Source organism: Xyrauchen texanus, chromosome 7, assembly GCF_025860055.1.
Source record: "Xyrauchen texanus isolate HMW12.3.18 chromosome 7, RBS_HiC_50CHRs, whole genome shotgun sequence".
Taxonomy (NCBI): Eukaryota; Metazoa; Chordata; class Actinopteri; order Cypriniformes; family Catostomidae; genus Xyrauchen; species Xyrauchen texanus.
In genome coordinates, this window is record NC_068282.1 from 48,352,398 (window position 1) to 48,373,599 (window position 21,202).

At 38.7% G+C, this 21,202-nt stretch overlaps 2 protein-coding genes across 2 annotated transcripts in view; both read right to left on the minus strand.

Moving 5' to 3' along the window:
* Positions 1-1,550: 1,550 nt before the first annotated feature.
* Positions 1,551-7,282, minus strand: ntan1 (N-terminal asparagine amidase). Its single transcript, XM_052129885.1, has 10 exons — positions 7,069-7,282; positions 5,903-6,005; positions 5,761-5,826; positions 5,576-5,684; positions 5,301-5,374; positions 3,681-3,734; positions 3,527-3,580; positions 2,574-2,671; positions 2,212-2,325; positions 1,551-2,105 (listed from the first exon to the last, which is right to left on the minus strand). Exons 1-10 carry the CDS (start codon positions 7,147-7,149, stop codon positions 1,935-1,937), a joined length of 924 nt encoding a protein of 307 aa, XP_051985845.1. The 5' UTR covers positions 7,150-7,282; the 3' UTR covers positions 1,551-1,934.
* A 5,211-nt stretch (positions 7,283-12,493) lies between these two features.
* txnrd3 (thioredoxin reductase 3) overlaps positions 12,494-21,202 on the minus strand; it is a 28,384-nt gene continuing 19,675 nt past the window's right edge. Inside the window, exons 11-16 of the mRNA XM_052129845.1 lie at positions 20,124-20,200; positions 17,471-17,627; positions 17,255-17,362; positions 17,065-17,160; positions 16,759-16,893; positions 12,494-13,634 (exon numbers count right to left, since the gene is read on the minus strand). Coding sequence (XP_051985805.1) covers positions 13,572-13,634; positions 16,759-16,893; positions 17,065-17,160; positions 17,255-17,362; positions 17,471-17,627; positions 20,124-20,200 — 636 coding nt within the window. The 3' untranslated portion in view covers positions 12,494-13,571. The remainder of the gene's footprint in view (positions 13,635-16,758; positions 16,894-17,064; positions 17,161-17,254; positions 17,363-17,470; positions 17,628-20,123; positions 20,201-21,202) is intronic.

Here is a 21,202-nt window from a genome sequence, read left to right on the forward strand (position 1 = left end):
TCAAATCGAATGACTCTTTCTTTAGCGGAACACAAACAACATTTTGAAGTTTTTATCCATACAGTGCGACTCAACGGACCCCAAAAAGCACATAAAATTCATCCATAAGACTCGAGTGGTTTAAGTCATGTTTTCTAAAGTGATACGGTCAGTTTTGGTCGAGAAACGGGCCAAAATGTAACTATTTTTCACTATACAGTGCACTGAGAAAGTATTCAGACCACTTCATTTTTTTCACATTTTGTGATGTTACAGCCTTATGCAAAAATGCTTTATTTTATTATTATAAAAACTTTTTTTTTGTCTCACATCAATCTACACTCCACACCCCATAATGACAAAGCAAAAACCAGATTTTTAAGACCTTTGCAAATATATTATATATAATAAAAACTGAAACATCACATTGACATAAGTATTCAGACCCTTAGCTATGACACTTGCAATTTAGCTCAGATGCATCCCATTTCTCTGGATCATCTTTGAGATGTTTTTTTTTTTCTTTTTTTTGGGGGGGGGGGGGATTTTCTCCCCAATTTAGAATGCTGAATTTCCAATGCGCTCTAAGTCCTCGTGGTGGCGTAGTGACTTCCCTCAATCCGGGTGGCGGAGGATGAATCTCAGTTGCCTCCGCGTCTGAGACCATCAATCCGCGCATCTCATCACGTGGCTATTCGAGTGCGGAGACATAGCTTGTGTTGAGGCTTCATGCTGTTCTCCACAGCATCCACGCACAACTCACCACACACTCCACCGAGATTGAACCACATTATAGTGACCACAAGGAGGTTTCCCCATGTGACTCTACCCTCCCTAAATCCAGGCTAATTGATTGCTTAGGAGACCTGGCTGGAGTCTCTCAGCACGCCCTGGATTCGAGCTAGCGAACTCCAGGGGTGGTAGCCAGCGTCTTTACCACTGAAGACACACACCTGTCTATATAAGGTCTTACAGCTGAAAATGCATATCAGAGCAAAAACCAAGCCATGAGGTCAGAGACAGGATTGTGCCACAGCACAGGTCCAGGGAAGTCTAAAAAAATGTTTTTGGGTGCATTGAAGGTTCCCGGGAGCACAGTGACCTCCATAATTCTTAAATGGAAAAAGTTTAGAACACCTGGGACTCTTCCTCGAGCTGGCTGCCTGGCAAAACTGAGCAATCGGGCATCCAACCTGACAGAGCTTGAGAGGATCTGCAGAGAAGAATGGCAGAAAATCCCCTTGGCGATCACAATCAAGCTTGATTTAAGATTAATGTCTATGAAACAGCAGGGTGTTCGATAACAAATCTTTCCTTTCATTGTGTAAACAAAAGATTAACAGTCAGCTCATTTAAATACATAAAGAAATGTAGTCATATGTAGGCAATTATGTTCAGGAGTATACATATTTGTCTTCTGTTTACTTACTATTAGACATCGTCTTTATTTAATACATTATTATATGAAAAGGCCGAAATAGCACGTCTTATTAGCGGTGAATATTAAATATTGCACACACACAATTCCCACACATGCACACTACTCGTATATACCTCAATCCTTTGGCTGGTAATATAATTTTAATGATCTTTTCACTCCACCAATGAGCAAAGAATTACAACATACTATATTTACAATTTTTCAAACAAATGTGTTGGAAGTCGACGAGTCACTGTATAATGTGTACATGTGAGTACATGTTGCATGATCCCTTTACAACAGAAAACATCTGCATTGAACAAATATGAGATAGAAATACAAATAAAATAGTCTACAGAATAGACTGTTATGGGCCAGCAGGTAATAAAATCATCATCAAATATTTCACACTAGTTGGAAATCACCCTTAAAGAGAAACAGCACCACAGGTTTCAGATCAGATAAAGAGCTTCTACTATAAACACCAGACATCCAAAGGCCTTCAGTTGAATTACAATGATGAATAAGACTTCAACTATTGTTGATAAATTCTCTTCCATTCGCCCTCTTCAGTCCGCCGGTAAAACTGCGGCTGACCTCCAGGAAACAGACCATCAGTGGTCGGATGATCCAGGAGGAACTGGATGGTGGATTTGATGTGCTGGATGAAGTGAGGAGGTTCTGCATACGGTGAAGTGGACAAGTACTGATGGGACAAAACCAGACGATATATGTGTCAAAAGAGCAGAGCTTTAGTTGTATTCAGTAGAGCTGACAACCCGATGACACACGACAACTGAAAACACACACACCTGTAGAATGGTTTCATCTTCTTGCGAGAGCCAGAAGGCCATGTCATTGTTCGGTGTCCACCTGCATGGCCCGATTTTCACAAGCTCGCGACTAGAATCATACACTTCAACCATCTGTCAATTACAGACATTAATATTTCACATTTACTTCAATGCAATTTTGTAATGCATGGGTAATTGAATGTCTTATGTAACTGTTGCATTGTATTGAATGCGGTAATTTGCACAAGATTACTTTTACTAAGGATTGAATTGCAACTGCGTGTTTATTTGCATTTTTATTTGGACTGTGACCCTGTTTCTGGGTCACGACCCACCAGTCTACCAATGCTTTATATTGTATGACTGCTTCATCGATGTACCTGTCCACCAGAGAAGGTGCGTGCAGATCGGAGCTCCTCTGCAGGACCTCGAAATGTAAACGAGGCTGGAAACACGTGACCAGTTTTAACATTCACACCTGCACACAGACAGACAAGCATCACTTGTGAACGTTTCCTTAACAATTATTGTTATTTATATTTATTAAAAAAATTCAGATTCAAGTAGCTTTATTGGCATGGTAAAAAGAAGTTTTACATTGCTAGTAAATTTACAGACCTGTAAATTGGTTAAATAGTCGTTTTAGGGTTTACGGTGTTACATCGTCATGGCAACGAAGCTGTAAAATTGTCTATAACAGTGACTAATGACAGTAAACTCATGTTAACACACATATTGTTTATGTCTTGTGTCTATACTTTTGAAACGGTGAGTATTTTAATGTTTACAGATTAAACCCCATTGACTTCCATTGGAAGTGTCTCACTGGAACACACATTTGTGCTTTTTTTTTTTTTTTTAAGGGTTATCAAAATTATGCTGTTGAATGAGCTCTGAATATTCCTTTAAATCGTGATACTACCTTGCGCAATTACTAACCCTCAAAAGGCTGCGTTTTAAAATCAATACTGCGGAGTGAAGGACTGGCGCTCTCTAGCGGGTGTGTGCGGCAATATCAGATGATAAATGTGCATCATATTAAAATTCAAAGTGCAAAGTTTATCAAAACGACCGCTTCAATGGCCAAAACAGCCATAACATAGATACAGTAGATTATAAGCGTATGTAACTGACACATCCGTAACACGTTGTTATGGGTGTTGAAAGTTAAAAATGGAAATTGAGGTCTGATTGAGGTGTACACATGCTGGACAAAGTCAAGAATTTTAAAACAGATGAACTACTGCTTTAGTCCGACTGCATATGAACTTTTAAAGTGCATGTAAATATACATTGGAATTGAGTCAGAGACGGTGGAGATGATGCACAGTACCTATTCCATACACAAGTGGTCGATGAGTCCCCTCTTTGATGACATCATTCACGTCTATAGAAAAACAGGGGTCTTCTGATTATTGAGTGAAAGTGACCAAAAAAACTCAAATAAGTCATTACATTAAAGTGAACAGTGCAGACGTGTATCGGACCTGTAATACAGCACGTCTCCAGGTGAATTTCTTCTCTCTGTTTTTGAAAGGCAGCTGTAAAGCAAAACATCCATTAGAAAGGTTTCATATTGTTTAAATGTTTTAACCCTTTAATGCATTTCAACCTCATTCCACCCCCTGTACATCATTCATTTTTTGGAGTTATGCCCACACCACATTAGTATTCCTCAACCGTTCTCTTCTAAATAGTGTAACCAACAAACAAACAAAGAAGGCAAATATGGGGGTCTGGGTATCTCAGCGACTCCAGTCAGGGCTCCTAAGCAACCAAATTGGCCCGGTTGCTAGGGTGGATAGAGTCACATGGGGTAACCTCCTCGTGGTCACTATAATGTGGTTCTTGCTCTCGGTGGGGCGCGTGGCGATATGTGCGTGGATGCCGCGGAGAATAGCGTGAAGCCTCCACACGCGGTAACACGCTCAACAAGCCACATGATAAGATGCGCGGATTGACAGTCTCAGATGCGGAGGCAACTGAGATTCGTCCTCCGCCACCCGGATTGAGGCGAGTCACTACGCCACCACGAGGACTTAAAAAGCACTGTGAACGGGACATTCCACACAAATTGGGGAGAAAAAACAAACATATTTTGTTATAACCGCTTGATTAACAAAAATGTATAGGGTCTTTAAAGATGTATAGGGTCTTTTTTTGCGCTTCCATAAATCACATTTTCACGTTTATTTTATACCTATATAAGTTTACTATTACAGGATATATATTTCTTTGTTTATAACAAGATTATTACCTTTGTGTGACAATGGTGAATTATCATTATCCCATATGCATGTACACATACAGTACATATTATACATGTTATTTCTTACTCAAGGTGGCACTGATGTTTCAGTGATTGACTTGAGTAAACTATAGCAAGTTTAACACATGAACAGTATGATATGACTGTCAATTCAGTGTATTACTGTAATACTCAAAGCTGTGCATTTATTTAGACTCAATACTTTTGTGTAGATTATGTGTAGCTCAATATGTGTTTGACAGCCAGTTGCGTCTCATTAAATCTCATCTCTTTGATATATTCTAATCTATTATTTTCTAATTGTCTTGAGAAGGTTTCGAAAACTGAACACTATCTGGGCATTTTGTAGATCTCATTGTGACAAATAAATGTGCCGGGTTGCTAAAGAATGTTTGGCGAAACACCCATGCATTTAAGGGTTACATTTACATTTAGTCATTTACATTTATGCATTTGGCAGACACTTTTATCCAAAGCAACTTACAGTGCACTTATTACAGGGACAATCCCCCCGGAGCAACCTGGAGTTAAGTGCCTTGCTTAAGGACACAATGGTGGTGGCCGTGGTGATCGAACCAGCAACCTCCTGATTACCAGTTATGTGCTTTAGCCCACTACGCCACCACCACTCATTTAGCGGACGCTTTTATTCCTAGCGACTTACAAATGAGGAACATAGCAAGCAATTTGTCATACAAAGATCAACAACATCTGCAAAGTGGATGGAGTAGTATAGTACAGTTAGTGCAATTAAGTTCAATAGTAAGTACAATAAGTGTGGATTGGCTGGAAGTGCTCGTGGAACGGATGTGTTTTCATTAGGATTAATACAACATACCCAGTATATTAACGCTGAGTGAGTGAGATGTTTTCCTGTCGTCATCAAATCCCCCAACCAGATGCAGCTCCAGTCTAAAGACACAAACGCATCCGTACCATTCAGTTGTCGTATCACAGACATAACTTAAAAAAATGTACTAAAATGTATGAATATGACCTGATGAAATATTGACTAAATTTAAAGAACATTAACACTGTCTAAACTGAGACTATTATATCAGAAATTCTCTCAAAACCCATGAAGGATTCAGTCAAATCATAAAACTACAGTACCTGCCCTCTTTCGCTAGATTACTTCTGGAGGTGACTGCATTGACTAGAAGAGGAACTTCGGTCCATGTGCTGGAACCATCACAGTGTGCGAGACATGTTGCTCCACTGCCTTCAGAATATAAACACTGCATAAGACATCCATATCAACAGTAAATATGACACCGTGGGTTTATATCGTGCCGTACCTGTGTGTCGAAGCACAACTAAGTGGCATGTTGTGGCATCATCAGACCCCAAAACAGAGACTGAATCTACAAAAAAGAGATATCAAGTTTCTGTTTAACCAAACATAACACATGCATCAACATCAGAATCTCACACACTCACTGTCTGCAGGTGTGGCAGCTGCAAACTCTCGCTGCTGTAGATACAGCAGGTGTTTCGGATCCACTGGCTCTGGACTTCTGGACGCAAACTGCTTTGCATGTTCCTGTATGCAACGACAAGAGACATGTAAACAAACAATTCTTACACATTCATTTACATTATTCAGTTTAAAGAATATAGCTGCAGGCTGAGCTCCTTAACCTAACCCTAAAAGTGTGTGGAAGTGACCCGCTTTTAGATTGGACCCAACCCCCTTTTGTACTAACCCTGCCCCTTCTGGAGTTACCCCGCCTCCGTTTGTAGATCTCCAGGCTGCAGCAATACCTACTTTGTCATTTAACATCGTAGAGGCTTCCGGTTTCAATAATTTGACTTAGGGTAGCAAGGAGCCTTTTGAATATCACCCTGATAACTGCCTAGCAACCGGATGGGGCTACCCTAGCAACCAAGTAACAAATCACATATCTTTGCACCAGAACATCATAGAGACTTCTAGTTTCTTTTCATTTGACTCAGGGTAGCAAGGAGCCTTTTGATTATCACCCTGGTAACTCCCTAGCAACAAAATGAGCTCACCCTAGCAACCAAGTAGCAAAATACATATCTCTGCACCAGAACATCATAGATACTTCAGGGTTAGCTCATTTGATTCAAGTTAGCAAGGAGCCTTTTGAGTATCACCCTGGTAACTGTCTAGCAACCAGATGGGATAACCCTAGCAACTGAGTAGCAAAACACACTTCTCAGCACCAGCGCTAGCAACACCATGCTAAGAGCTAAAACATGCTATCTGTTTGTTTGTTTATCTATCTATTTATCAATCTGTTTTTCTTTCTGTCTGTCTACCAGTCTATCAGTTTTCTTTTCTATCTGTTTATTTTGTGTGGAACTAACTAATTAATGATTTAAGCTTTTAAAACTTTCAGACCAGGCTCTTTCAAGTCAACCTCAAATTTTTGTCAACAAACTTTATTTGTCTAGTTCGAATTGTTATGCTGAAACATAACGCAAATAAATAAATAAATATATTAAATATAATAAATGCTTTGAAGGAAACATATAATTATTTTCGTTGGTGGTCTCAGACTTTGGATCTCACAACATGTAATACATGTAAACTGTAAATATAGTACACTACATCTATAAAGATCCATATTATTTTGTACCTTCAGATGTGGGTATCTGCTGAAGAGTTCTGTGGTTGAGTTGACGCGATCTATTCTCTTATTATGAATGAACAGCGGCATTCTGACAACGTTTAGTTCGGGTCATTAAATCTTCATTCAAACTTTTAAAATACATGAAATATTAAACTTTCATGTTTGACCCTCCATCAGTCCATCCTCTTCCGCATTGGACAAACGTCACAGTTCATGTGACACTGAACGGTAAACTTGATTTGCTAGAAGGGACATGAGCCGGAAGTCCAGTGGAAGGCAGAGATTATTTTATTTACTATTATTATTATTTTCTTTACTAACAACAGGGATCGTTTACCAGAGACCGGCCACTTTTATTTAAATGAATGGGGGAAACTGGAACGCTCAATCAAGGAACCGCATAACGGTCACCTAGCGTGTTACGACAGTAAGTTACCGTTTGCGGATACCATACAAATGAATTGGGAGAGCCGTAAACTAACACCTACCTGTCGCAAATTGTTCTGCGTATTCTTTTGTGAAACACCAATTTTATCGTTGTTAACTCCACACGTGGTTCATTGCAAAATGATTGTTTAGTGCAAACCGTGTCGTAGATTAGCGAACAGGTGGCTAATTCATTAAGTGATAGGCTGTTTCCTCACAAAAGCAGTTTATTCGGGACACTGAAGCATCTCCTCCATAGACGACCATTTAAAAAACGTCCTCTGGTCTCCTCGCCAGTGGACCGCCACGTTAACATTTAACCAAAGAATTAAATACTTGTAAGTACCCTGAGAAGAAGGGTTCTTGCGGAAGGGCTGATGCAGCTTCATCGACATCCTACAGAGAGTGCTAGAGCAACACAAAAGCATTAAAATAGTGCAGGATTAGAGCGCAACATTCAGGTTCCGGAAGTAAAAAAATCACATAAATTTGTTCCATAGACAAAATTATTTAAAACTATAACATGTGATCCTTTAAAGACAGACCTGCTGTGACTTCCGAGGTCATTTGTTGATGGTATACAGCCGTGGCCAAAAGTATTGACAGTGACATACATTTTGTGTTTTGCAAAGTTTGCTGCTACAGTATTTGTAGATTATATTTTCACATGTTTCTATGGTATACTGGAAAACAATGACAAGCATTTCATAAGTTTTAAAGGCTTTTATTGGCAAAAACATTCAATATATGCAAAGAGTCAATATTTACAGTGTTGACCCTTGTTCTTCATAACCTCTGCAATGTACACTAAAAAACAAGACATTCTTGGCTTGTAAGTGGGTTGACCGTTGGTCGCCGTTGAGTGGTCCAATTGCTCCCATTCCTTTTAAAAGTAGTGGGCCACCTCTGATAAAAACTCTCTGGTCGCACGCTCTGCACTACACCTGAGCTCTGGTTCTACTGGCTCTTGGGCACACTGATGTGCATTGCGGTGGTAAATCTCCCATGCTAATGGAAAAATCCAAATGGAAGATTTGTTGCTATGTTGTATTAATTTTATATTGATTTACGTTTTCTTGTTACTTGGTGTGAAATTTACTTGGGTTGACTGAGAGCATGAGACAGAGCCTAAAAGTGAGTGTCTCAAGCCAAATGCACGAGAGCTGGCAACCCTGGCTTAACCCTTGTGCAATCTTCAGGACATTTAAGTCTTTATCATTTTTGTGTTAATGCCAACGGCATACATTTTGCCAAAGGTGTGTATGTTTTAGGGAATTGTGATATTTCAACCTCAGTTCCTATAATACATCTATAACACACTGTGCACACAGAATAGTCACACTCGGGACCTTCAGGACAGAAATATCCCCATTGAAACCCATTAAAACGGCAATATTTGATACCAGTGCCATTAAAGCATAACATCATGAATTCTATTATACTATGATTTCATTCTAGAGCCCTGACTTCAAAATTTTGAGTTTCTAATATTTTCCACCAGATGGCGCCATTTCACTCATGTTTAGCCTATGGAGCAAATACAAGCTTTTCCCCTATTTTCTGTTTGCTGTATTATAGAGCACTGCAGGACAACTGAATAAATGATGCAGCTAACATTGTGTGTATGTGTTGGTATGGATGTCTGAGTGTGTTTTGTATGTGTGTATTGAGAAATGTGTGTGTGTGTGTGTGTGTGTGTGTGTGTGTGTTAATCATAGTTTATGAGTCTTTCTCAGAAATGTGTTAACAAAAATGACTCACCTGTTAATCAGTAATTATATACACACTTTCTTCACAATTGCATCACACAATACACTGTTAAAAAAAAACTTTAAAAAACTTTTTTTTTAAAATGTCAGCTGCAGTTGCCACAATAATTATGTAAAACAAAAATACAGTAAAAATGTAAACAACTTTACAGAACAATCTGTGACTTTTACAACAGCTTAAAACTAATTTAAATGACCACAATGGCACTGTAAAAAAAAAAGTCATAAACTTGTTATTAACCTTCTGAAACTGTAAAAATCTCCTTTTTACTTTATAATGTTTTGTTAATCACCGTAGTAATTACAAAAGGACACATGATGAAATGATGTTCATCAATAGAGTCCCATCCAGGAGCAATAACCAATAAACATGTAGAGACACACAAACACTGAACACCATCTGGGGAACACATGTGAAATTAAAATAATGCAGTAAACATGAACTGAACTACATTAAATATAACACAGAACACCCCAACGCACATAACTGATAAATATTAACAATATTCAAAATAAGAAGAAACATAACTATTCCCATTTAATACAATACAATGTAACGGGTCACGCAGGGAATTGTGGAAACGCCTGATTTAGATTTTTACTGTAATTTTAACAATAATTTACCGTAAAATATATATGTATATGTATTTTTTTAAAGATTGTTTTGTAGAAACTACTGTATATTCATTTTATTTAAAAAAAAAAAAAATGTACTGTATATTTTACAGTTAATACTCGTTAATCAATTTCAAAAAATTCTGTAGTATTTTATTGTCTTTTACCGTTAAAATTATATATTTTTTTACAATGTATAAATAACAGAGTCTGCAGATTTGAATTGTTTTAAGTAAATTGTCTTTATAAGAGGGAAAACATTATCACTTCCAAATCTGACAGAATATAAATTTGATTTATAGTTGTTTTTATGTTTCAAAGAAGTTAATGGGACAATTTTTGGAGGGGTTAAAGGCAGAAATTAGAATCTTATAACATTATAAAAGCATTTACATTAATTCCTCTGTTAAAACTCATGTATTATTTGAGGTGTAAAGTTCAAAATCATCATTTTAGGGTTTGTTGACATTACATCGTCATGGCAACGAAGTCGTAAATTTGTCAATATCTTTACACAGATGTGGTTAGTAAGTGAGTTTATGACAGTAAACTCATGTTAACACACATATTGTTTATGTCTTGTGTCTATACTTTTGAAACGGTGAGTATTTTAATGTTTACGGATTGGTCCCATTGGCTGTCATTGTATAGTGCCTCACTGCAACAGATTTTTGACGACGTAACACCAGTGACCCTAAAATCATCGATTCAAACAACTTAAAAAAAAAAAAACAATTTTAACAGACGAATGAAAGTGCTTTTATAAAATAATAAACTTCACATCTCTCCCTTTAAACCCAAAATTGGCCACATTGTAAGTGCCTCACTATAAGAAAAAAGGAGGGAACCTCGGCATTATCAACTTAAATAAAACGACACCTGTAACACTCTCTGCTTCAGATACCACATACAAAAACACAAATCAGCTCAGGGGTGTTTGATCCATAGGACTGTCGCTCGCTGAATGAAAATGAGGCTCTTTATTATCATTTTCCTCAGGTCTCTTCCTCCCTTTGTGTCGGATGAATACGCCTCCACTTCACAGGAACAGGTGTGCGCTGCTTTGTTACTGTCCAGGAATTGAATGGAGTGTTTTATACACAACTGCATGTATGTGAATATTCATACACTGGAATCAAAAGGATGAGCTGCTGTGGAGAAACTGCATTCATCAAATCACCTGTCTGAAGTGATCTAAACTCCATTTAATGCAGACTGTATGAATACAGAGAACATTGGGAAGTACAGCTCGGTCCCCCTGTGCATCTAACAGCAGATTCCTTTCAGATGAAATAAAGCAATTTACCTTTTCCATAACAGCAACGTCTTATATTTTTGACATGATGTGGAAAGGAACAGACACAGCTCTCTTCAATGGGTTGTGCGTTTAAATTGCCGTTGATCGTTCTGCTGAAGAATAGGGTTTTAACTTTCCAGGATTTGCTGTTTTGGAAAACATTATTCCATCCCAAGCAGCAAAATGTCCTGTTCTCAAGCCAAGGGAAGGTCATGTGTCAAGATTTTGGCCACTCCCCTGGCTAGTAGCCATTGCTTGCTTGTGCAAATCAGTAGCACGGCCTGAAGGTATACGATTTCCATAGCGTCAGCTACTAACGCAGCGTCAAAGTGACCGACTTGAAAGCGAACGTTCTGGTTACGACTGTTCCCTCTGGATTTTCCGAATTTGTGTAAATTAAGGTCTGTGACATACATTACTTTATACATGGACGTTTTGTTCTTCAACACAAATTACACAGTCACATGAATTTAGAAGCTGTATTGAATAACATATTTTTAAAACACACAGGGGCTTAAAAATTCACCTTTGAGGAATGACTGTGTCATTTATGTTTTTGGAACAAAACGTCCACGTATCAAGTAACGTATACCACAGACCTTGTTTTACACAAGTTCAAAAACCCCATTATAAAAACCCATAGGAAAATCCAGAGGGAACCCATTGCAAATTCTCTTCCGGGTTTTTGGACTACAAGCTGAACAGCTCTATTGGCGCGAGTTCTTCTCTCCAGTGTAGGCATGCACCGATATTTTGGTTATTTGATATTGTTTGACATAATTATAGGCCATTTTGCATTTGAATATTTGTATATGCTAATTGCCATTTCAAACTAAAATGTGTTTGTTATTGATAGGGACTCCAGGAATCTTACAGGTCCAAGGTGGAAACCCAACTGATGAAGCTTTCCCAAATAAATCTCAGTAGCCAAAAAACTTGATAAAGTCATCAAAGTTAGATGTGATCTATGACCTTTAAACAGTGCATGCCATTGAAGACCAAGTCTTTCCCTTACAGCTTCACTTTCATTCCCACCACAAATTAAATGGTTTATTTCCTCTGAATAAAGTTAGCAGACATTTCCTGTGTAACCAGCTGATTTCATCTCACATTTCTACTATCAATATTTAGCACACTAAATTGCATTTATCCAATCACAATTTAGAAATCTGAAAAACATCTTTAAAGCTGCAGTGCGTAATGTGTGTCACTAGTGGCACCAAACAGAAGATGGAGTTTAGCATATTTCAGATTGTTAATTAAGATATTAATAATTTCAGATTAAATAAATATGTTTTTAAAAATACACCTGCTACTGAGGTTGTGTACATAGTTTTATTAAAGTTCTTGAATAGAATTAACTAAAGTGTTGCCATGGAAACGTTTGTACATTCAACGAGTGGCATTAATATCAGTAAGTACTTTGCCCCTTAAATACAAACGTTAGAAAGCCAAAAAAAAAAGTGTACAATTTTGAGATGGAAAGTCTTAATCCAGAAAGCAAATAAACAACTAAAACAAAAGAAACATGCATTTATATTTGAATTAAATTTCCAAACAGAAACATCAAAACCAGTGAGGATGCAAACATATATAAAAACATGAACATACATATTCATATTGATATTTCTAAGTGCTTCATTAGGCATCACAAACTACAAATGAGTTTGCTTTTAGATTTGAGACGCCATTGGTTTAAATACTTTTAGGAGAAATGCATTTACATGCAGCATTTGGTTTGCGCTTCAGTTCATTTCTCTTAATTACTTGACCACTAAATCGGAAAATAATGAGATCGGGAAGTGAAATCCCTCTTACTATAATCCTACAGAGGAATGTTATTGCCGAGCCAAGCAACTGATGACAAACCCATGTGGTCTGATCTTTTAATATAGAAAAATAGACTTCTACAACCAAAGAAAACAAATTAAATTAAAGTACGCAGCCAGAGTTGAAGAATCAAGTCCAGGTGCATTCCTGAAACTGTATGTGTATATATATATATATATATTTACCACTTTAAAGTCAAAGACCAGAAAAACATCAGTCCTAGCCCACCACTAAATGTGGCATATGGGTTAAAACGTCACAGAGTACCAAGTGTATGTGCGTATAAGATTGTACATGTGAAATATAGAAAGAAAACTGTGAAGCACAACACAAATTGGTGCATTTCTGACTTTGACAAGGAGTTTGAGCAGAGTAACCCCGCTGTCTAACAGGCTGTCAATCATCATCTCCTCATCTCATTATTGGTCTCTATAGCAACAAAGGCACATCAAAGATCACGTTATTCTGCTTTTTGATGACCTGAAATTACTAGAGTGATTTTATGCTGAACGGAGAGGGATAAACTGGTTTAAACTAGAACAGACAGCCTGTTAAACGAGCAGGGTTTAACCTCAGCAGCCCGTCTGAGTGATGTCACCACCAGACTTCTTGGTGACCTCCATTGTGGTGAAGATCTGGAAAAAAATATAGAGAAGAAAACATTATAATTATGCACTTTTAACTATTAACTTCAAACAGAATATCAGAAATATTCTAAAAAAGGTGCAATTTTCGGTAATCATAATTTCAGTAATTAAAAAAGTAGAAGTATTTTTTGGAAAAATGTCTTGCATCATGTGATGAACATAAAAGCCAAATATAGCTGCAAGCAGCAATTAACGGGGTTCAAGCATTTAAGGGCCTTTAAGGACATAAGCAATAGTCATTAAGTATTAATTAGATTCATATTTTAGCAGCTAAAACATCTACATAAGTGCTCAAAAGTTTGTGAAAATATCTCATTCCCGTTCATGAGTTAAATGGTTGTAAGTAAAAGTAGCCATGCCCATGTCGTACGTTTTGATACTACAGTCGTACATACTAATACAGAATCAGAATGAGATTTTTTTTTTGCCAAGTGTTCACACATACACAAGGAATTGTTTTTTTTTTTGGTGATAGGAAAAACAAGTGCAAACAGAACATTACTGTGAGACACAGAATATAAAACAAGGTAAGAGTATAAATAGACATAGGACATATAACATGTGCAAGTGGTAATACATGTGCAAGGTAGGGGTATGCACAGTTATTTAATTAAATATGCAAATGTACATATGTTCCTGGAGATATGTATTTACATTATTGCACTATATGGGAGTCTGGAAAGCAGTTTAATTGTTCATGAGTGAAACGGCCTGAGGGTAAACACTGTTCTTGTGCCTGGATGTCCTGGCGCTCGGTAGCGCCGGCCACAGGGCAACAGGTTCAAAGAGGTAGTGGACAGCGTGTGTGGGGTCCAGAGTGATTCTTCCTGCATGTTTCCTTACTCTGGAGACATGCAGGTCTTAGAGGATGGACAGGGGGGCACCAATTATCCTCTCCGCAGTCCTGACTGTCCGTTGTAGTTTCCTTCTGTCTGATTTGGTGGCTGAACCAAACCAGACAGTTATAGATGTACACAGAACTCAATGACTCCTATGGCAGGTTGAACTTCCTCAGCTGGTGAAGGAAATACAACCTCTGCTGAGCCTTCACAATGGAGTCTATGTGAGTGGTCCCACTTCAGGTCCTGAGATGGTGAAGCCCAGGAACCTGAATGACTTCTTATGAAGTCCACAATCATCTCCACTGTTTTGAGTGTTCAGCTCAAGGTTGTTGTGAGCTCACCAGACAGCCAGCTGATCAACCTCCCACCTGTATGCAGACTCGTCACAGTCGCGGATGAGGCCGATGACCATGGTGTCATCTGCAAACTTCAGGAGCTTGACAGTGGGGTATTTTGCAGTGCAGTCATTCATGTACAGGGAGAAGAGCAGTGGAGAGAGAACGCATCCCTGAGGAGCACCATTGCTAATAGCGAGGGTCCCGGATGAGAGCTCACTAGCTGCATATCTGTCAGAAAGCTGGTGATCCATCGACAGACTGTGGTTGGCACAGAGAGCCGGGTCATGCATCAGGCATGATGGTATTGAAGGCTGAACTGAAGTCCACAAATAGGATCCTTGTATAAGTCCCAGGTCTGTCGAGGTTTTACAGAATATATAATAGTCTTGTCCATGGCGATGCTTTCCAGTCCTTTCCACACAGTTCCTGGCGTGGTTGTACAATATTTCATCTCCACATCGGTAAGCATCCTCTTTGGCATGACAAAGCTGTCTGAGTTTTCCTGTACACCATGGTTTCTCGTTAGTGAATGATAAAAATGTCCTAGTAGGGATGCACATATCCTCACAGAAACTGATACATGATGTCACCGTATCGTCCAGGTCTGTGGCTGCAGCTACAAAAACACACCAATCAGTGCAGTCAAAGCATGTTTGTAGTTCCCGCTCTGCTTCAGTGGTCCATCTATTTACAGTTCTTACTACAGGCTTAGCTGATTTTAGGTTCTGCTTGTATGTCAGGAGAAGATGAACCAGACAGTGATCAGGAGTGTCCTAAAGGTGCATGTGGGACAGAGCGATATGCATCCTTAACAGTGGTGTAGCAGTGGTCCAGTGTATTTCAGTCTCTGGTGAGGCATGTGATGTGTTGTTTGTATTTTGGGAGTTCATGGGCGAGTTTAGCTTTATTAAAATCTCACAGAATAATAATGCGTCTGGGTGTTGCGCCGCATCTGTTACGTGATCAGCAATCAGGTGGGATATAAACGCTCACCAGAACGAATGAGGAAAACTCCCGCAGCGAGTAGAAAGGCTTACAACTGATGAAGAGAACATCTAAATTAGGACAGCACATCATCTTCAATGCGCTTACATCTGTACCAACGTTCGTTGGTGTAAAAGTATGTTCCACCACCTCTCGTTATTCCCGATGATTCCACAGCGCGATCCGCTCTGAACAGCCGGAATCCTGGCAGATGTAACGCGCTGTCTGGGATGGCTTCATTCAGCCAGGTTTCCATGAAACAGAGCATCCGAGCTAGAAAAGTCCTTGTTTGTTTGATTGAGCAGAAGTAGGTTGTTTGTTTTGACGAAGCTTCACAAGCGCGCCGGCTAGCTTTCCTCGCGTGCTAAGATGCCTAATAAAACATCTGAATAATAAAACACCAGCAAACAATTACCAGGTATGCTCTGCCGAATATTCAGCAGTTCATCCCTGGTGAAACTGATCAGGAAAGAGTGTGAAAAACATGACAAACAAAAGCAACAAAAACACTAAGGAGCTCCACACCAAAGCAACAATCTGCGGCGCCATCTTGAAACAAATACAATGATGATTTAAAAGTTTTTATTTTTTTTAATTATCGTTTAGAATTATACAAGACTATGTTTCTAGGACTCACAGTTCAAAAGTTATTCAAATAAACATGAGTGCAAATTTGGGCAGTTGGTGGTGCTAAAGGGTTTGAGGTAGAGACGGCAAATTTTGCTATGGTAACAGATCAGTCTGTCCTCTATCTGTGTGCCAAATTTAATAACTTTCCTGCAAGCGGTTCTATGGGCTGCCATAGACTCAAGAGCAGAATAATAATAATAATACAAACACAATAGGGGTCTCTGCCTCTTCAGGGCTTGACCCCTAATAAAAATAGACTGCACCATTTAATACTGCAGTAGTTAGTCAGTGGATTAAAGCTGGTCAGAGGAAACTCACCTCAGCACAGGTTGGGTGTATTCCGATGGTGTTGTCCAGCTGATCTTTGGTAATTCCACATTTCATAGCTGCTCCGAAGCCCTGGGTCACTTCTCCAGCATTAGGACCCAGATAATGAAAGCCAATCACACGGTCCTGCAGACAGAAAGGAGTTAAAAACTACTCCGGACAACTCAATCACCAGGAGGTTTTTATTCAATGAATTGTATTTTAAATTTACAGAGAGATGAAATCCTATAAAGATTGCACATTTGATGAAAGTCATTTTTAAACTGTATTTGTATAGCACGGATGATGGTGTCTTACATTGTCAAGTGTATTGCAGATGATCTTGGCGTAGCACCTGTTGTTGTCCCGGTTGGGAATGGTGAACTCCAGAGGCCAGAACAGACTGTGATACACCTGCAGAGAAAATAGCACATCATAAAACACCAAAACATCATTAAACACAGCAGTCATTATCTGTAAACAGCATGACGTCTGTTTACAAACACACCTCGAGGTTCTCCTGTCCGTAGATCTCAATGGCTTTCTCCTCGGAGTGACCACAGCTGCCGTATTCCATCGGAGTGAAGACGGTGGTGGGAACATTCACATAGTCACACTGTAAACACACACTATCCCTTTAATTGCTCAGCACAGATCACACCATATAGACATACAATTAGCATTATCTTTAATATATTGCTCCACATCTTTGTCTAAGTCAGACCTTCAAAGTGGATCCAGCGAACAGTCGACGAGCCAGCAGTCTTCCTGCCTGTATGGCCACAGGCGTGAGCTCCCACTTTCCCTCCAGAATGTCTCCAATGGCATAGATGTGAGGAACATTCGTCTGCTCCTCATCATTCACTGGGATCTTCCCATTCCTGGGCAAAGAAGAGGGGCACCAAAAAATATGACTTATTTGTTCTTGAGGGCAGAGTACAAGCCCAGTGTTATTATCAGGGCATACTGAAATAAAAGTAAAAAGAATAAATAAATCTATAAAAAAAAATGTCTTTATTGAACAAATCCCACTAAACATTAACAGTGCTCTGGGAAAAAGTAAGTGAACCCTTGGATTTAATAACGGGTCCATCCTGCTTTGGCAGCAATAACATCAACCAAGCATTTCCAGTAGCTGCTGATTAGACCTGCACAACGTTCAGAAGAAATTTTGGCCCATTCTTCCTTACAGAACTGCTCCAGCGGCTTCCTTCATGGTGTCCCGCCATGAACATTATGCCTTTTTAATGTTCAAATGATTCCTTCGAATTTTATCTAGGGTTCTTTTTTACCTCATTGAGCATTCTGCGGTGTGCCCTTTGAGTCATCTTATTTGGACAGCCACTTCTAGTGAGAGCACCTATAGTACTAAATCTTCTCCATTTATAGATAATTAGTCCAACTTTGGACAGATGAATATCCAAGCTCTTCCAGATAACTTTGTAACCCTTTCCAGCTTTATGCAAAGTAACAATTCTTGATTGTAGGTCTTCTGGGATCTCTTTTTTTATGAATCATGGTCCACGTCAGCAGATGCTTCTTGTGAATAGCAAACTCAAAATGTTTGAGTGCTTTTTAGAAGTCAAAGTAGCTCTAACACACACCTCCAATCGTGTTTCATTAATTGGATGCCAGGTTTGTCAACTCCTGACTCTAATTAGCTATTGTTGATGTCATTAGCCTAGGGGTTCACAAACTTTTTTCCAACCATTACTGTGAATGTTTGAGTTATGTACTCGGTATGTACAAGAACAATTGCAAAAAAAAAATATATATTATACTGTGATGTATTGAACATTGTTGCAAATTCTGCACTTGTCACCAAAGTTGTCAAGCTAACAAAGTTTGGTTAAAATGGCAAGAATGCTCATCTTAATAGCATTAGTGAGAATGGGTTGAAAATTACAAACTGCCATTGAGTTACATTTATAGCTATATAATTTACAGCTATTTTATATCCATGGTAAAGTATAAGGATGTTTTCCCACCCTTCCATCATTTTCCACTGGCCACACCTAAGAAAATATGCATTTGTATATGTTATATGTGGCAGTAATAAAGTGTATATATATATATATATATATAAAAAAAAAGATTGATTAAGTGGCTTTTACTTTTCATCTCATGCTAACTAATGCTTTATTGAGGAGCTCTGATATTTTTGGCTCAAACCAAAAAAATCTGATATTTTTTTTCGTGTTTGCTTCTTTGCCAATTTACTAAAAAGAAATCATAGTACTCAAAATATATCTTGCAAGCTATACTGACAAGATCAAATATTTTAAAGCAAAGCCTAACTGCAAACAAAAAATTAAATATAAATATATATATATATATATATATATATATATATATATATATATATATATATATATATATATATATACACAATACTAATCTATGTTCTCGTCCGAATGTTTGCGTTTCAATCGTCACAATGCTGAAATGCACATATTAGCTGATAAAGGACATGATACAACTACTCAGAAAATGAGCTGTTGAAATGAAACCACTCAAGTTGTAAAATTCACCGATGAACGCTTGGCCATAGAGGTGAGTCACTCGAAAGAGAACAAGAGAGCCATTCAGCACACTCATAAAAGGGTGTTTCTTCAACTTCAGGCACAAATCATGAAAATTCTCACCAGAGTAATCTCTAAAACATCTCAAATTATTTTTGTTTAATAGAAAATGGTAAAAATGACGCTGATGAAAATGAAATTAACATTTTTTTTTTTTAAATAAATAAAAATGCTCGACTCCTTTGTCTTGCCAAGGCTAAATTCATAGCTAACATTGAATGTATTGTAAATACAAACAATTAAATAAGTCAGTTTTAATGTGATTTTCATATAACTAGAACAAAAAATTAAAAAAAGTTTAAATTCAATTTAATAAAAAAAGTCAACCCCTGGGACGTGAAAGTATTGCAATTGAAGAAACACCCATGTGTTGGGGGGTGGGGGGGTCAAATGGAATCACATGACTCTGCTTGAGAACGATTTAAAACCTCTATCATGCACTAATCCTTAACATAAGGACTCAACCACACACACCATCTCAATACTCTCTCACTTCAAGGTTTGTTTGTGAGCTAAAATTAATCTTCCCAGACTACTGAAAGCATATAATTTGTTTAATGTGTCCCAACCCTTTTAAATTACACAATTGCTCTCTATACACACACTGAATGTGCGTCTAGTCACAGTTCCAAGTTCTCAGTAGCAATACTGCTGATTCACCATGATATTTCAGTGACCGGCCCCTCCCATGTTACTACGACAACAAGGTCTTTGTATATGAATGAGGGGCGGGGCTATGAGAACAGATGAATGCAAGAACTCAAACCAAAAGCAAAGTAGAGAAAGTATTAATACTTTGCATTGACTTTAACTCCAACATTCTCCAGACCGATCTTTCCCGTACAGGCGTCACGACCCACTGCAATCAACACCTGAGAGAGAGAAACAAACACTCAGGTTCTTGTCAAAATCTGCAACATTAATGACCTAAACTTGCACACTTAAAAAAAAGAAAATAAATAAATAAATAAATAAATAAATATATATATATATAATCCCCTTTTCTCCCAATTTGGAATGCCCAATTCCCACTACTTAGTAGGTCCTCGTGGTGGTGCGGTAACTCGTCAATCCGGGTGGTGGAGGACACGTCTCAGTAGCAACCACTTCTGAGACTGTCAATCCGCGCATCTTATCACGTGACACGTTGTGCATGACACCGTGGAGACTCGTGGCATGTGGAGGCTCATGCTACTCCCCACGATCCACACACAACTCACCACACGCCCCATTGAGAGAGAATCACTAAATCACAACCAAGAGGAGGTTACCCCATGTGACTCTACCTAGCGACCGGGCCAATTTGGTTGCTTGGGAGACCTGGCTGGAGTCACTCAGCACGCCCCGGATTCGAACTCCAGGTGTGATAGTCAGTGTCAATACTCTGAGATACCAGACCCCAATTTGCACACACTTTTGAAAAATATTCATACATAAGTAGGAGCTGCATATTTGTGCTTATGAAAATAGAGTCATAAGCAACATGCTAACCGAAAAAGAGCCTCCCATGCGCATCGTAAATATCGCAACTTTTATGACTCTGATGAGGAGGGCGTGGCCAGGCCGTGATGGACCACAGGCGGCACTGCAACAGCTGATCAGCGGGAGAGCGAGATAAGGGGCAGCTGGAGACACCGGTTCGGGAGAGAGAAGCATGCGGCCGCGTTGTGCGTGTCTGTTTGTGTTATGGTTTATGTTGAGTTTTGCATTAAGACATTATGTTGACTGTTCAGCCGGTTCCCACCTCCTCCTTATTCCGTTACAATGATGCACATGCCAATTAGTTGCTACCAATGGGGCATGTTCCACATTAGTCACTTGTGAAGTTCCCATTAATTTGCTTTTGAAGGCAGCTTACTAGGTCTTGGAAAATG